General features: G+C 43.8%; 1 protein-coding gene across 1 annotated transcript in view; it reads left to right on the forward strand.

The window, feature by feature from the left end:
* LOC120029184 (protein unc-119 homolog A-like) overlaps positions 1-16,333 on the forward strand; it is a 35,873-nt gene that overhangs the window by 18,894 nt on the left and 646 nt on the right. Inside the window, exons 2-4 of the mRNA XM_038974480.1 lie at positions 14,904-15,017; positions 15,508-15,516; positions 15,569-15,662. Of these exons, the coding sequence (XP_038830408.1) occupies positions 14,904-15,017; positions 15,508-15,516; positions 15,569-15,662 (217 nt within the window). The remainder of the gene's footprint in view (positions 1-14,903; positions 15,018-15,507; positions 15,517-15,568; positions 15,663-16,333) is intronic.

Genomic DNA, 16,333 nt, shown 5'->3' on the forward strand with positions numbered 1-16,333 from the left:
TTGCTGAGTAGAGTGTTGGAGGCTATTTTGTAAATTACATCGCCGAAGTCAAGGATCGGTAGGATAGTCAGTTTTACGAGGGTATGTTTGGCAGCATGAGTGAAGGAGGCTTTGTTGTGTGGATTGGAAATACTTAATGTGAGCCTGGAAGGAGAGTTTACAGTCAAACCAGACACCTAGGTATTTGTAGTTGTCCACATATTCTAAGTCAGAACCGTCCAGAGTAGTGATGCTAGTCGGTGCGGGCAGCAATCGGTTGAAGACCATGCACTTAGTTTTACTAGCATTTAAAAACAGTTGGAGGCCACGGAAGGACTGTTGTATGGCATTGAAGCTCATTTGGAGGTTTCTTAGCACAGTGTCCAAAGAAGGGCCAGATGTATACAGAATGGTGTCGTCTGCGTAGAGGTGTTCAGAGAATCACCAGCAGCAAGAGCGACATCATTGATATATACAGAGAAAAGAGTTGGCCCGAGAATTTAACCCTGTGGCACCCCCATAGAGACTGCCAGAAGTCCGCATAACAGGCCATCCGATTTGACACACTGAACTCTATCCGAGAAGTAGTTGGTGAACCACGCGAGGCAGTCATTTGAGAAGCCAAGGCTATTGAGTCTGCCGATAAGAATGCGGTGATTGACAGAGTCGAAAGCCTTGGCCAGGTCGATGAAGACGGCTGCACAGTACTGTCTTTTATCAATGGCGGTTATGATATCTTTTAGGACCTTGAGCGTGGCTGAGGTGCACCCATGACCAGCTCGGAAACCAGATTGCATAGTGGAGAAGAAAATCTACACTGACATGAATGAACTGAACAGGTGAAAGCAATTTCCTCCATAATTTATTTTGTCTGTGTGTTCAGATCAGTAAAGGGGAGGAAGCCACTTTAGACTATTGAGATGCGGCCTTCTTTGTACTATGGGTTGTGGGGACGACTATTAAGATGCAGCCTTTGCACTGCAGTATGGGTAGTGGGGCTCATACAATTTGCTCGTGGAGCTCCTGTTTAGCTAGCTGATCTGTAGCCGTCTCATGTTCTGAGAACATCACTCTTATCAGACATCACAGTCACAGTAAAGAAGGCAAGGCTGCCGTGTGCCAAGAACATATTGCCAGTGTTTCCAGGGTAACAACGGCTTCCTTTCCAACATACTGTGGTTGTGGTTGTCATGGCTGTAAAAATGTGGGTGGAGCCTTTGGGTTTGACTGACAGATTGGAAAAGGGACGTCTTATTATAGAAATAGAATGGTCATAATAACATAATTTCTTACAATTTTGCGGACGGCACGGCATCATTTTTTCTACCAGAGATTGACTTTTGACTTTTCCAACACTGAATTTAAATGGCGCTGCGTTGCAGCATGGTTGTACTGTATGTTGATGAGGATTTAATGGCCGCACTAGCCTGCTCTACCACTTGTTAGCCGATACCTGGACACAGCTTTGGCCTCTGATGTAATGTGTTAGGTAGATAGATGACATCTACTGTACCATATGGCGTCAGAGTGCACATTAAGGTCATTCAGTCACTACACACATAACTGACCTACAATAATGTTATAGAGCTGTAATAGTCTATAGTGTTTTGTTATGAATATCTACATTCTAACACTGTAGGTCTGTTCTATACTTCTTTGTTTATTATTGAGGGGACAGCAACATTTGAATTTGAATAGTATTATTTTACACTTATTTGAACCTGAATGACCTGTGCTGCCAAATGAGCAAAAGGTTAGCCTAAGTGCTGTAAGTTAGTGTTTGAACTCAATGGTCATTGACAATTATTTAAGATATACTGTACTGTACAACCCTCAATATTGCTACCGTTTATTGACCACATTTACCCCTAAATCACTGTGTTATTCACATACAGGTGCACTATATATACAAAAGTATGTGGGCACCCCTTCAAATTAGCGGATTCGGCTATTTCAGCCACACCAGTTGCTGACAGGTGTATAAAATCGAGCACACAGCCATGCAATCTCCATAGACAAACATTGGCATTAGAATGGCCTCATTGAAGAGCTCAGTGACTTTCAACGGGGCACCGTCATAGGATGCCACCTTTCCAACAAGTCAGTTCGTCAAATTTCTGCCCTGCTAGAGCTTCCCCGGTCAACTGTAAGTGCTGGTATAGTGAAGTGGAAACGTCTAGGAGCACCAACGGCTCAGCCGCGAAGTGGTAGGCCACACAAACTCACAGAACGGGACCGCCAAGTGCTGAAGCGCGGAGTGTGTCCTCGGCCGCAACACTCACTACTGAGTTCTATACTACCTCTGGAAGCAGCTTCAGCACAAGAACTGTCCGTCAGGAGCTTCATGAAATGGGTTTCCATGGCCGAGCAGCCCCACAAACATAAGATCACCATGCACAATGCAAAGCGTCGGCTGGGTGGTGTAAAGCTCGCCGCCATTGGACTCTGGAGCAGTGGAAACGAGTTCTCTGGAGTGATGAACCACGCTTCAGCATCTGGCAGTCCAACGAACAAATCTGGGTTTGGCGGATGCCAGGAGAACACTACCTGCCCCAATGTATAGTGCCAACTGTAAAGTTTTTTATGAGGAGGAATAATGGTCTGGGGCTGTTTGTCATGGTTCGGGCTAGGCCCCTTAGTTCCAGTGAAGGGAAATCTTAATGCTACAGCATACAATGACATTCCAGACGATTCTGTGCTTCCAACTTTGTGGCAACAGTTTGGGTAAGGCCCTTTCCTGTTTCAGCATGACAATGCCCCTGTGCACAAAGCAGGTCCATACAGAAATGGTTTGTTGAGATTAGTTTTGAAGAACTTGACTGGTCTGCACAGAGCCCTGGCCTCAACGCCATCGAACGCCTTTGGAATGAATTGGAATGCCAACAATTAGGCCTGGCCTAATTGCCCAACATCAGTGCCCAACCTCACTAATGCTCTTGTGGCTGAATGGAAGCAAGTCCCCGCTGCAATGTTCCAACATCTATTGGAAAGCCTTCCCAGAAGAGTGGAGGCTGTTATAGCAGCAAAGGGGGGACCAACTCCATATTAATGCCCATGAATTTGGAATGAGATGTTCAACGAGCAGGTGTCCACATACTTTTGGTAATGTAGTGTATCTACCTCAGTACTCCAGTATCCCTGCACATTGTGAATTTGGTATTGACACTGACCCTGAATATAGCTGACATTCTTCTGTTTTTGTCTTATTGTGTTTTTTATTGTTGTTTTTTTGTTTTGTTTTTATACTAGTTTGATATTGAGTACAGCACTGTTGGATTGGGATTTCAAGTAAAGCATGTCACTGTACTTGTGCATTTGACAAATAAAACTTGAAACTTGCCATAGTTCAGTAGTACAGATAAGCCTCACATCAGTTGGAGTTATTTTGTATGTTATTTTGTATGTTGGCCTCAGAAGTAAAAATCACAGTTTGTGGTTGCTGGTTTAAGTTGGAGAGCTGCTTACATGTACAGTAAATCTGTTGACTGGCCTGTTATTCCAGCAGACATGTGATGTGGTGTGGCTGGACTGACTTCCGGTTATGTCCCAGTGCTAAGTGCTTTCCCATCAACTGTACTCTCACCTGAGATAACCTTTCTGGCCTTAGACATAGACCCCTGGCCTTACCTATTAAACATGTCCATTGCCCCACCAGTAAAGAATACACACGCCCGCACACACACACATACAGTATACACCATTTTTACTATCTATCTGAAGGTGTAGTAGTACTGTGGTGTGAATTATAATGACAGGTGGGTAGTAGGTGAGATGGAAAGTAGCCAGGAGACCCAGTCACAACTCACAAGCGAATTACTGCCATATGCACAGCACACACACACACACACACACACACACACACACACACACACAGCACACGCACACGCACACGCACGCACGCACGCACGCACGCACGCACGCACGCACGCACGCACGCACGCACGCACGCACACACACACACACACACACACACACACACACACACACACACAGAAGAGTCCAAAGCCTGCTGCCAATTATATTAATGACCCTAACAACACCAGGGCCGGAGCAGGGAACAAGACCTCAGCAGATTTGTGTTAAGGCCCTTTGAGTCCAACATACACACACACACATATGCACACACACACACAAAACCATGCATACTAACAACAAACACATACAGACACCTCCCCTCTCTCCATGTAGCACAGCTAGGTAACAGGAAGGCTAAAAATATCTTCTGGCCATTGGCTAGCCAGTTTGGTCCATCTGGTTCCTAACCCTTAGGTAAGTAGAGAGGGAGGGAGAGAGTGTTTGTGTGCGTGCATACGTGTGTCTGTGCACACAGTGTATGTTTCGCGTGTGTGTGTGTGTGTGTGTGTGTGTGTGTGTGTGTGTGTGTGTGTGTGTGTGTGTGTGTGTGTGTGTGTGTGTGTGTGTGTGTGTGTGTGTGTGTGTGTGTGTGTGTGTGTGTGTGTGTGTGTGTGAGGGCCCACTAAAGTCTTACTAGAATGTGCTCTTACTATTCTACCTCAGTACAGGTTTGACATGAAGCTCATGAGGCTTAGAGGCAGGTGCCCACCTGTAGTTTTTAATAGGATGCAGGTAGGGAGGGGTGTATGAAAGGGGTGCAGTGGTCAATTTGTGGGGTGGTGTCAGGGGAATGGGGGTTACAGTACAGTAAAACCTATAGTTTCCCCAAATCCCCTTAGCGTCTTCCAATCTGTCCATGTGACGGTGAAACAATGTAAGCCTCTTAGTCTTAATCCACAGCCTGTGGGGGGGGTGAGTGTATGTCACAGGGCTGTAGATGCTGTCCCTTTGGCACAGATCTGCAAAAAGGGTGCTATCTAGAACCTAAAACGGTTCTTAGCCTTTCCCCATAGGAGAACCCATTGAAGAACCCTTTTTGGTTCCAGGTAGAATTCTTTTGGGTTTCATGTGTTACCATTTCCACAGAGAGGGTTCTACATGGAACCAAAAAGGGTTCCACCTGGAACCAAAAAGGGTTATTTTATGGGGACAGACGAAGAACCCTTTTGGAACCTTTTTTCTAAGAGTGTGGGATCAGCGTACAGTACCCTCGACCCGAACCTTAGGTTAAGTTGGCTGGCACCCTGGTGTTGCCCTGGTTTTGCCGACACCATGGTTCCAACCAACTGAGCCGTATTGGAACCATATTGGAACCAGTTGGTTAGTGTTCGATTTCTGTCCTAATAGTTTTGCCTGTCCACATATTCCAAACGGTCAGTTCTGTGAGAGGGCCTTATAGAAGTGTCTCAGATTCCAAACTGTCAGTTCTGTTAGTGTGACACAAAACACTGTGGGCATGCATGTTATCACAGAGAACTTCTCCAGTGACTATAAGACTGTGGTTATTGTCAGTGTCACATCTTGGCAGATGCAAAGATTAGAGGAGTAAAAATAGCTCTTTCTGTCTCTCTGTTAGGTGAGGATCTGACAGGCTGGCCAAGTGGCTGGATGGGGAAGGGTCAGAGTGCTTAGTGAAGGGGCATGTTTTGGAAGAGCTGAATCAGTGTGCACAAGGCTGTAACAACTGCATAATTGTCTTATAACATAGATATCATTACTTGCAGTCCAGATGTACAAGTGTACCAAGTTTCATGCTTTTATATTCCTTTACTTGATGAAAGTGAACTTTTATACTAATATGTTAAACATTTCTGGTTTATTTGTATGTAAGAGGTTGACAATTCAAGAATGTTCATGAATGTAAACAAAAGTATGGTAAAAGTATACATAGTCTTTCTACTGTTCATTCCTTTGACTAAAAGGTGTTCTGTAGAGTATGTATCCCTCCTGTAGCCCTCCTGTATTCAGACTAAAAGGTGTTCTGTAGAGTATGTAGCCCTCCTGTAGCCCTCCTGTATTCAGACTAAAATGTGCTCTGTAGAGTATGTAGCCCTCCTGTAGCCCTCCTGTATTCAGACTGAAAGGTGTTCTGTACAGTATGTAGCCCTCCTGTAACCCTTCTGTATTCAGACTAAAATGTGTTCTGTAGAGAATGTAGCCCTCCTATAACCCTCCTGTATTCAGACTGAAAGGTGTTCTGTACAGTATGTAGCCCTCCTGTAGCCCTCCTGTATTCAGACTAAAATGTGCTCTGTAGAGTATGTAGCCCTCCTGTAGCCCTCCTGTATTCAGACTAAAATGTGTTCTGTAGAGAATGTAGCCCTCCTGTAGCCCTCCTGTATTCAGACTGAAATGTGTTCTGTAGAGTATGTAGCCCTCCTGTATTCAGACTAAAATGTTTTCTGTAGAGTATGTAGCCCTCCTGTATTCAGACTAAAATGTTTTCTGTAGAGTATGTAGCCCTCCTGTATTCAGACTAAAATGTTTTCTGTGGAGTATGTAGCCCTCCTTTATTCAGACTAAAATGTTTTCTGTAGAGTATGTAGCCCTCCTGTAGCCCTCCTGTATTCAGACTGAAAGGTGTTCTGTAGAGTATGTAGCCCTCCTGTATTCAGACTAAAATGTGTTCTGTACAGTATGTAGCCCTCCTGTAGCCCTCCTGTATTCAGACTAAAATGTGTTCTGTAGAGTATGTAGCCCTCCTGTATTCAGACTAAAATGTGTTCTGTAGAGTATGTAGCCCTCCTGTATTCAGACTAAAAGGTTTTCTGTAGAGTGTGTAGCCCTCCTGTATTCAGACTGAAAGGTGTTCTGTAGAGTATGTAGCCCTCCTGTATTCAGACTAAAAGGTTTTCTGTGGAGTATGTAGCCCTCCTGTATTCAGACTAAAATGTGTTCTGTACAGTATGTAGCCCTCCTGTAGCCCTCCTGTATTCAGACTAAAATGTGTTCTGTAGAGTATGTAGCCCTCCTGTATTCAGACTAAAATGTTTTCTGTAGAGTATGTAGCCCTCCTGTATTCAGACTAAAAGGTTTTCTGTAGAGTATGTAGCCCTCCTGTAGCCCTCCTGTATTCAGACTGAAAGGTGTTCTGTAGAGTATGTATCCCTCCTGTAGCCCTCCTGTATTCAGACTGAAAGGTGTTCTGTACAGTATGTAGCCCTCCTGTAACCCTCCTGTATTCAGATTAAAAGGTTTTATGTAGAGTATGTAGCCCTCCTGTAGCCCTCCTATATGCAGACTGAAAGTTGTTCTGTACAGTATGTAGCCCTCCTGTAACCCTCCTGTATTCAGATTAAAAGGTTTTCTGTACAGTATGTAGCCCTCCTGTAGCCCTCCTGTATTTAGATTAAAATGTGTTCTGTAGAGTATGTAGCCTTCCTGTATTCAGACTACAATGTGTTCTGTAGAGTATGTAGCCCTCCTGTATTCAGACTAAAATGGGTTCTGTAGAGTATGTATCCCTCCTGTATTCAGACTAAAATGTGTTATGTAGAGTATGTAGCCCTCCTGTAGCCCTCCTGTATTCAGATTAAAAGGTTTTCTGTAGAGTATGTAGCCCTCCTGTATGCAGACTGAAAGTTGTTCTGTACAGTATGTAGCCCTCCTGTAGCCCTCCTGTATTCAGACTAAAATGTGTTCTGTAGAGTATGTAGCCCTCCTGTATTCAGACTAAAATGTTTTCTGTAGAGTATGTAGCCCTCCTGTATTCAGACTAAAAGGTTTTCTGTAGAGTATGTAGCCCTCCTGTAGCCCTCCTGTATTCAGACTGAAAGGTGTTCTGTAGAGTATGTAGCCCTCCTGTAGCCCTCCTGTATTCAGACTGAAAGGTGTTCTGTACAGTATGTAGCCCTCCTGTAACCCTCCTGTATTCAGATTAAAAGGTTTTCTGTAGAGTATGTAGCCCTCCTGTAGCCCTCCTATATGCAGACTGAAAGTTGTTCTGTACAGTATGTAGCCCTCCTGTAACCCTCCTGTATTCAGATTAAAAGGTTTTCTGTACAGTATGTAGCCCTCCTGTAGCCCTCCTGTATTTAGATTAAAATGTGTTCTGTAGAGTATGTAGCCTTCCTGTATTCAGACTAAAATGTGTTCTGTAGAGTATGTAGCCCTCCTGTATTCAGACTAAAATGGGTTCTGTAGAGTATGTAGCCCTCCTGTATTCAGACTAAAATGTGTTATGTAGAGTATGTAGCCCTCCTGTAGCCCTCCTGTATTCAGATTAAAAGGTTTTCTGTAGAGTATGTTGCCGTCCTGTATGCAGACTGAAAGTTGTTCTGTACAGTATGTAGCCCTCCTGTAACCCTCCTGTATTTAGATTAAAATGTGTTCTGTAGAGTATGTAGTCTTCCTGTATTCAGACTAAAATGTGTTCTGTAGAGTATGTAGCCCTCCTGTATTCAGACTAAAATGTGTTCTGTAGAGTATGTAGCCCTCCTGTAGCCCTCCTGTATTCAGGCTGAAATGTGTTCGGTAGAGTATGTAGCCCTCCTGTATTCAGACTAAAATGTGTTCTGTAGAGTATGTACCCTCCTGTAGCCCTCCTGTATTCAGACTAAAATGTGTTCTGTAGAGTATGTAGCCCTCCTGTATTCAGACTAAAATGTGTTCTGTAGAGTATGTAGCCCTCCTGTATTCAGACTAAAATGTGTTCTGTAGAGTATGTAGCCCTCCTGTATTCAGACTGAAATGTGTTCGGTAGAGTATGTAGCCCTCCTGTATTCAGACTGAAATGTGTTCGGTAGAGTATGTAGCCCTCCTGTATTCAGACTAAAATGTGTTCTGTAGAGTATGTAGCCCTCCTGTAGCCCTCCTGTATTCAGACTAAAATGTGTTCTGTAGAGTATGTAGCCCTCCTGTATTCAGACTGAAAGCTGTTCTGTACAGTATGTAGCCCTCCTGTATTCAGACTGAAAGGTGTTCTGTACAGTATGTCGCCCTCCTGTATTCAGACTGAAAGCTGTTCTGTACAGTATGTAGCCCTCCTGTATTCAGACTGAAAGGTGTTCTGTACAGTATGTAGCCCTCCTGTATTCAGACTGAAAGGTGTTCTGTACAGTATGTAGCCCTCCTGTAGCCCTCCTGTATTTAGACTAAAATGTGTTCTGCAGAGTATGTAGCCCTCCTGTTGCCCTCCTGTATTCAGACTGAAAGGTGTTCTGTAGAGTATGTAGCCCTGTAGCCCTCCTGTATTCAGACTGAAAGGTGTTCTGTACAGTATGTAGCCCTCCTGTAACCCTCCTGTATTCAGACTGAAAGGTGTTCTGTAGAGTATGTAGCCCTCCTGTAACTCTCCTGTATTCAGACTGAAAGGTGTTCTGTACAGTATGTAGCCCTCCTGTAGCCCTCTTGTATTCAGACTGAAAGGTGTTCTGTACAGTATGTAGCCCTCCTGTAGCCCTCCTGTATTCAGACTGAAAGGTGTTCAGTACAGTATGTAGCCCTCCTGTAGCCCTCCTGTATTCAGACTGAAAGGTGTTCTGTACAGTATGTAGCCCTCCTGTAGCCCTCCTGTATTCAGACTGAAAGGTGTTCTGTACAGTATGTAGCCCTCCTGTAGCCCTCCTGTATTCAGACTGAAAGGTGTTCTGTAGAGTATGTAGCCCTCCTGTAGCCCTCCTGTATTCAGACTGAAAGGTGTTCTGTAGAGTATGTAGCCCTCCTGTATTCAGACTAAAAGGTTTTCTGTGGAGTATGTAGCCCTCCTGTATTCAGACTAAAATGTGTTCTGTACAGTATGTAGCCCTCCTGTAGCCCTCCTGTATTCAGACTAAAATGTGTTCTGTAGAGTATGTAGCCCTCCTGTATTCAGACTAAAATGTTTTCTGTAGAGTATGTAGCCCTCCTGTATTCAGACTAAAAGGTTTTCTGTAGAGTATGTAGCCCTCCTGTAGCCCTCCTGTATTCAGACTGAAAGGTGTTCTGTAGAGTATGTAGCCCTCCTGTAGCCCTCCTGTATTCAGACTGAAAGGTGTTCTGTACAGTATGTAGCCCTCCTGTAACCCTCCTGTATTCAGATTAAAAGGTTTTCTGTAGAGTATGTAGCCCTCCTGTAGCCCTCCTATATGCAGACTGAAAGTTGTTCTGTACAGTATGTAGCCCTCCTGTATCCCTCCTGTATTCAGATTAAAAGGTTTTCTGTACAGTATGTAGCCCTCCTGTAGCCCTCCTGTATTTAGATTAAAATGTGTTCTGTAGAGTATGTAGCCTTCCTGTATTCAGACTAAAATGTGTTCTGTAGAGTATGTAGCCCTCCTGTATTCAGACTAAAATGGGTTCTGTAGAGTATGTAGCCCTCCTGTATTCAAACTAAAATGTGTTATGTAGAGTATGTAGCCCTCCTGTAGCCCTCCTGTATTCAGATTAAAAGGTTTTCTGTAGAGTATGTAGCCCTCCTGTATGCAGACTGAAAGTTGTTCTGTACAGTATGTAGCCCTCCTGTAGCCCTCCTGTATTTAGATTAAAATGTGTTCTGTAGAGTATGTAGTCCTCCTGTATTCAGACTAAAATGTGTTCTGTAGAGTATGTAGCCCTCCTGTATTCAGACTAAAATGTGTTCTGTAGAGTATGTAGCCCTCCTGTTGCCCTCCTGTATTCAGACTGAAAGGTGTTCTGTAGAGTATGTAGCCCTGTAGCCCTCCTGTATTCAGACTGAAAGGTGTTCTGTACAGTATGTAGCCCTCCTGTAACCCTCCTGTATTCAGACTGAAATGTGTTCTGTAGAGTATGTAGCCCTCCTGTAGCCCTCCTGTATTCAGACTGAAAGGTGTTCTGTACAGTATGTAGCCCTCCTGTAACCCTCCTGTATTCAGATTAAAAGGTTTTCTGTAGAGTATGTAGCCCTCCTGTAGCCCTCCTATATGCAGACTGAAAGTTGTTCTGTACAGTATGTAGCCCTCCTGTAACCCTCCTGTATTCAGATTAAAAGGTTTTCTGTACAGTATGTAGCCCTCCTGTAGCCCTCCTGTATTTAGATTAAAATGTGTTCTGTAGAGTATGTAGCCTTCCTGTATTCAGACTAAAATGTGTTCTGTAGAGTATGTAGCCCTCCTGTATTCAGACTAAAATGGGTTCTGTAGAGTATGTAGCCCTCCTGTATTCAGACTAAAATGTGTTATGTAGAGTATGTAGCCCTCCTGTAGCCCTCCTGTATTCAGATTAAAAGGTTTTCTGTAGAGTATGTAGCCCTCCTGTATGCAGACTGAAAGTTGTTCTGTACAGTATGTAGCCCTCCTGTAGCCCTCCTGTATTTAGATTAAAATGTGTTCTGTAGAGTATGTAGTCTTCCTGTATTCAGACTAAAATGTGTTCTGTAGAGTATGTAGCCCTCCTGTATTCAGACTAAAATGTGTTCTGTAGAGTATGTAGCCCTCCTGTAGCCCTCCTGTATTCAGGCTGAAATGTGTTCGGTAGAGTATGTAGCCCTCCTGTATTCAGACTAAAATGTGTTCTGTAGAGTATGTACCCTCCTGTAGCCCTCCTGTATTCAGACTAAAATGTGTTCTGTAGAGTATGTAGCCCTCCTGTATTCAGACTAAAATGTGTTCTGTAGAGTATGTAGCCCTCCTGTATTCAGACTAAAATGTGTTCTGTAGAGTATGTAGCCTTCCTGTATTCAGACTAAAATGTGTTCTGTAGAGTATGTAGCCCTCCTGTATTCAGACTAAAATGGGTTCTGTAGAGTATGTAGCCCTCCTGTATTCAGACTAAAATGTGTTATGTAGAGTATGTAGCCCTCCTGTAGCCCTCCTGTATTCAGATTAAAAGGTTTTCTGTAGAGTATGTAGCCCTCCTGTATGCAGACTGAAAGTTGTTCTGTACAGTATGTAGCCCTCCTGTAGCCCTCCTGTATTTAGATTAAAATGTGTTCTGTAGAGTATGTAGTCTTCCTGTATTCAGACTAAAATGTGTTCTGTAGAGTATGTAGCCCTCCTGTATTCAGACTAAAATGTGTTCTGTAGAGTATGTAGCCCTCCTGTAGCCCTCCTGTATTCAGGCTGAAATGTGTTCGGTAGAGTATGTAGCCCTCCTGTATTCAGACTAAAATGTGTTCTGTAGAGTATGTACCCTCCTGTAGCCCTCCTGTATTCAGACTAAAATGTGTTCTGTAGAGTATGTAGCCCTCCTGTATTCAGACTAAAATGTGTTCTGTAGAGTATGTAGCCCTCCTGTATTCAGACTAAAATGTGTTCTGTAGAGTATGTAGCCCTCCTGTATTCAGACTGAAATGTGTTCGGTAGAGTATGTAGCCCTCCTGTATTCAGACTGAAATGTGTTCGGTAGAGTATGTAGCCCTCCTGTATTCAGACTAAAATGTGTTCTGTAGAGTATGTACCCTCCTGTAGCCCTCCTGTATTCAGACTAAAATGTGTTCTGTAGAGTATGTAGCCCTCCTGTATTCAGACTAAAATGTGTTCTGTAGAGTATGTAGCCCTCCTGTATTCAGACTAAAATGTGTTCTGTAGAGTATGTAGCCCTCCTGTATTCAGACTGAAATGTGTTCGGTAGAGTATGTAGCCCTCCTGTATTCAGACTGAAATGTGTTCGGTAGAGTATGTAGCCCTCCTGTATTCAGACTAAAATGTGTTCTGTAGAGTATGTAGCCCTCCTGTAGCCCTCCTGTATTCAGACTAAAATGTGTTCTGTAGAGTATGTAGCCCTCCTGTATTCAGACTGAAAGCTGTTCTGTACAGTATGTAGCCCTCCTGTATTCAGACTGAAAGGTGTTCTGTACAGTATGTAGCCCTCCTGTATTCAGACTGAAAGCTGTTCTGTACAGTATGTAGCCCTCCTGTATTCAGACTGAAAGGTGTTCTGTACAGTATGTAGCCCTCCTGTATTCAGACTGAAAGGTGTTCTGTACAGTATGTAGCCCTCCTGTAGCCCTCCTGTATTTAGACTAAAATGTGTTCTGCAGAGTATGTAGCCCTCCTGTTCCCCTCCTGTATTCAGACTGAAAGGTGTTCTGTAGAGTATGTAGCCCTGTAGCCCTCCTGTATTCAGACTGAAAGGTGTTCTGTACAGTATGTAGCCCTCCTGTATCCCTCCTGTATTCAGACTGAAAGGTGTTCTGTAGAGTATGTAGCCCTCCTGTAGCCCTCCTGTATTCAGACTGAAAGGTGTTCTGTACAGTATGTAGCCCTCCTGTAACCCTCCTGTATTCAGATTAAAAGGTTTTCTGTAGAGTATGTAGCCCTCCTGTAGCCCTCCTATATGCAGACTGAAAGTTGTTCTGTACAGTATGTAGCCCTCCTGTAACCCTCCTGTATTCCGATTAAAAGGTTTTCTGTACAGTATGTAGCCCTCCTGTATGCAGACTGAAAGTTGTTCTGTACAGTATGTAGCCCTCCTGTAGCCCTCCTGTATTTAGATTAAAATGTGTTCTGTAGAGTATGTAGTCTTCCTGTATTCAGACTAAAATGTGTTCTGTAGAGTATGTAGCCCTCCTGTATTCAGACTAAAATGTGTTCTGTAGAGTATGTAGCCCTCCTGTAGCCCTCCTGTATTCAGGCTGAAATGTGTTCGGTAGAGTATGTAGCCCTCCTGTATTCAGACTAAAATGTGTTCTGTAGAGTATGTACCCTCCTGTAGCCCTCCTGTATTCAGACTAAAATGTGTTCTGTAGAGTATGTAGCCCTCCTGTATTCAGACTAAAATGTGTTCTGTAGAGTATGTAGCCCTCCTGTATTCAGACTAAAATGTGTTCTGTAGAGTATGTAGCCCTCCTGTATTCAGACTGAAATGTGTTCGGTAGAGTATGTAGCCCTCCTGTATTCAGACTGAAATGTGTTCGGTAGAGTATGTAGCCCTCCTGTATTCAGACTAAAATGTGTTCTGTAGAGTATGTAGCCCTCCTGTAGCCCTCCTGTATTCAGACTAAAATGTGTTCTGTAGAGTATGTAGCCCTCCTGTATTCAGACTGAAAGCTGTTCTGTACAGTATGTAGCCCTCCTGTATTCAGACTGAAAGGTGTTCTGTACAGTATGTAGCCCTCCTGTATTCAGACTGAAAGCTGTTCTGTACAGTATGTAGCCCTCCTGTATTCAGACTGAAAGGTGTTCTGTACAGTATGTAGCCCTCCTGTATTCAGACTGAAAGGTGTTCTGTACAGTATGTAGCCCTCCTGTAGCCCTCCTGTATTTAGACTAAAATGTGTTCTGCAGAGTATGTAGCCCTCCTGTTGCCCTCCTGTATTCAGACTGAAAGGTGTTCTGTAGAGTATGTAGCCCTGTAGCCCTCCTGTATTCAGACTGAAAGGTGTTCTGTACAGTATGTAGCCCTCTTGTAACCCTCCTGTATTCAGACTGAAAGGTGTTCTGTAGAGTATGTAGCCCTCCTGTAACTCTCCTGTATTCAGACTGAAAGGTGTTCTGTACAGTATGTAGCCCTCCTGTAGCCCTCCTGTATTCAGACTGAAAGGTGTTCTGTACAGTATGTAGCCCTCCTGTAGCCCTCCTGTATTCAGACTGAAAGGTGTTCAGTACAGTATGTAGCCCTCCTGTAGCCCTCCTGTATTCAGACTGAAAGGTGTTCTGTACAGTATGTAGCCCTCCTGTAGCCCTCCTGTATTCAGACTGAAAGGTGTTCTGTACAGTATGTAGCCCTCCTGTAGCCCTCCTGTATTCAGACTGAAAGGTGTTCTGTACAGTATGTAGCCCTCCTGTAGTCCTCCTGTATTCAGACTAAAATGTATTTTGTAGAGTATGTAGCCCTCCTGTATTCAGACTAAAATGTATTTTGTAGAGTATGTAGCCCTCCTATATTCAGACTGAAAGGTTTTCTGTAGAGAATGTAGCCCTCCTGTAGCCCTCCTGTATTCAGACTAAAAGGTGTTCTGTAGAGTATGTAGCCCTCCTGTATTCAGACTAAAAGTTGTTCTGTAGAGTATGTAGCCCTCCTGTATTCAGACTAAAAGGTGTTCTGTGGAGTATGTAGCCCTCCTGTATTCAGACTGAAATGTTTTCTGTAGAGTATGTAGCCCTCCTGTATTCAGACTGAAATGTTTTCTGTAGAGTATGTAGCCCTCCTGTATTCAGACTAAAATGTGTTCTGTCCCCTTTCTGTTTCAGACTACCTATGTTCCCCAGAGGAGAACGTTCACATGATCGACTTCACACGGTTCAAGATCCGAGACATGGAGACTGGGACGGTGCTGTTTGAGATCACCAAACCCCCTGTACCAGGTATGGGCTATGTCAAAACTACCGTATTAAACAGCACATATATTAGATGCATGTACTGTGTATGAGCTATATGTTGGTAATGTATTTAATCAAGACATGGAGACAGGGACGGTGCTGTTTGAGATCACAAAACCAACAGCACCAGGTCAGTAATAGGCCTGTTCTGTGCTAAATATAACCATTAGTATTTGTGTTCCCTAACATATTCATATATACATGTTAACAATATTCTCTCTTATTAGAGCCTAGGATATATGACTTGTGGCACTAAAATACAGGACATAGCCTCTGATAACGAAGAGGTTTTAGGACCTACTGTATGTGTGAGCAGCATATACCTCTGGGTTAACTAGGCCCAGGCAGTACTATGCATGATTCATGAACAAATTACTCCTATTAGCTTGGTCTCTACTGAGAAGGTGTTATTTCGCTGTGTGAGTTGATCATCTAAGGCTCTGAAACAGTGTCTATTCAGAGAGGTACACAGCAGAGAGACTGTGCTTCAAAACAGCATGCTCTTTAACGCGGTCTCTTTTGTGACACTGTGGCAGCGGGCGAAAAGAAGGATTTTGACCCCAACGGAGGCCGCTTCGTCCGTTACCAGTTCACCCCTGCCTTCCTGCAGCTGCGCCAGGTCGGCGCCACGTAAGTCACAGCTAAGATGGCCGCCTGTGTGGGTGTGTAAGGGTGGTGGAGCGGTGGCCATTCAGTGCCCTGCTGTTCTCATCTGAGAGGAGACAGATGGGGAGGGCTATTCTCAGAGAGTGAGAGGTGGTGTGTGTGTGCGTGCCTACGTGCTTGCGTGCATGTTTGTGTGTGACAGATACCAAGGAGGCAGGAAGGCTACACAGTAGGGGGAGAAAGAGAGAGGGAGAGAGAAAAAAAGGAGGCAGGGTGAGGGAGAAAGAGAGAGAGAAAGAGAGATGAGAAAAAGGACAGTCAGGCCAGTTGTTATTAATGAACCTTTTACTGCAGTGGGCTAAATCAGGGTCACACAGAGTGTTTATTGGTCGTCTTAAACACATCTACATTGAAACCAACGTATACACCTCACACACATAGTTATGGGCTTAAAAAAAGAAGACACCTGTACCATGTCAGATATAGAGTTGAAATGTATTACGTTTTTACATTTGGAGTTTTCATCCCAATATTACACTTTGTATACATCACAGAAGACTGAAACATAGCAAAAGTTTGGCATCGAAGCACCAGATTTTCTGCTGTTTATTTAAATTAATGTTTATTATGAAATTATGAAAAATATGAATAACATTCCACACAAGGCCACTAGTCATTTGAAGGCAAGAAAGGGC

Source organism: Salvelinus namaycush, chromosome 34 (assembly GCF_016432855.1).
Source record: "Salvelinus namaycush isolate Seneca chromosome 34, SaNama_1.0, whole genome shotgun sequence".
Lineage (NCBI taxonomy): Eukaryota > Metazoa > Chordata > Actinopteri > Salmoniformes > Salmonidae > Salvelinus > Salvelinus namaycush.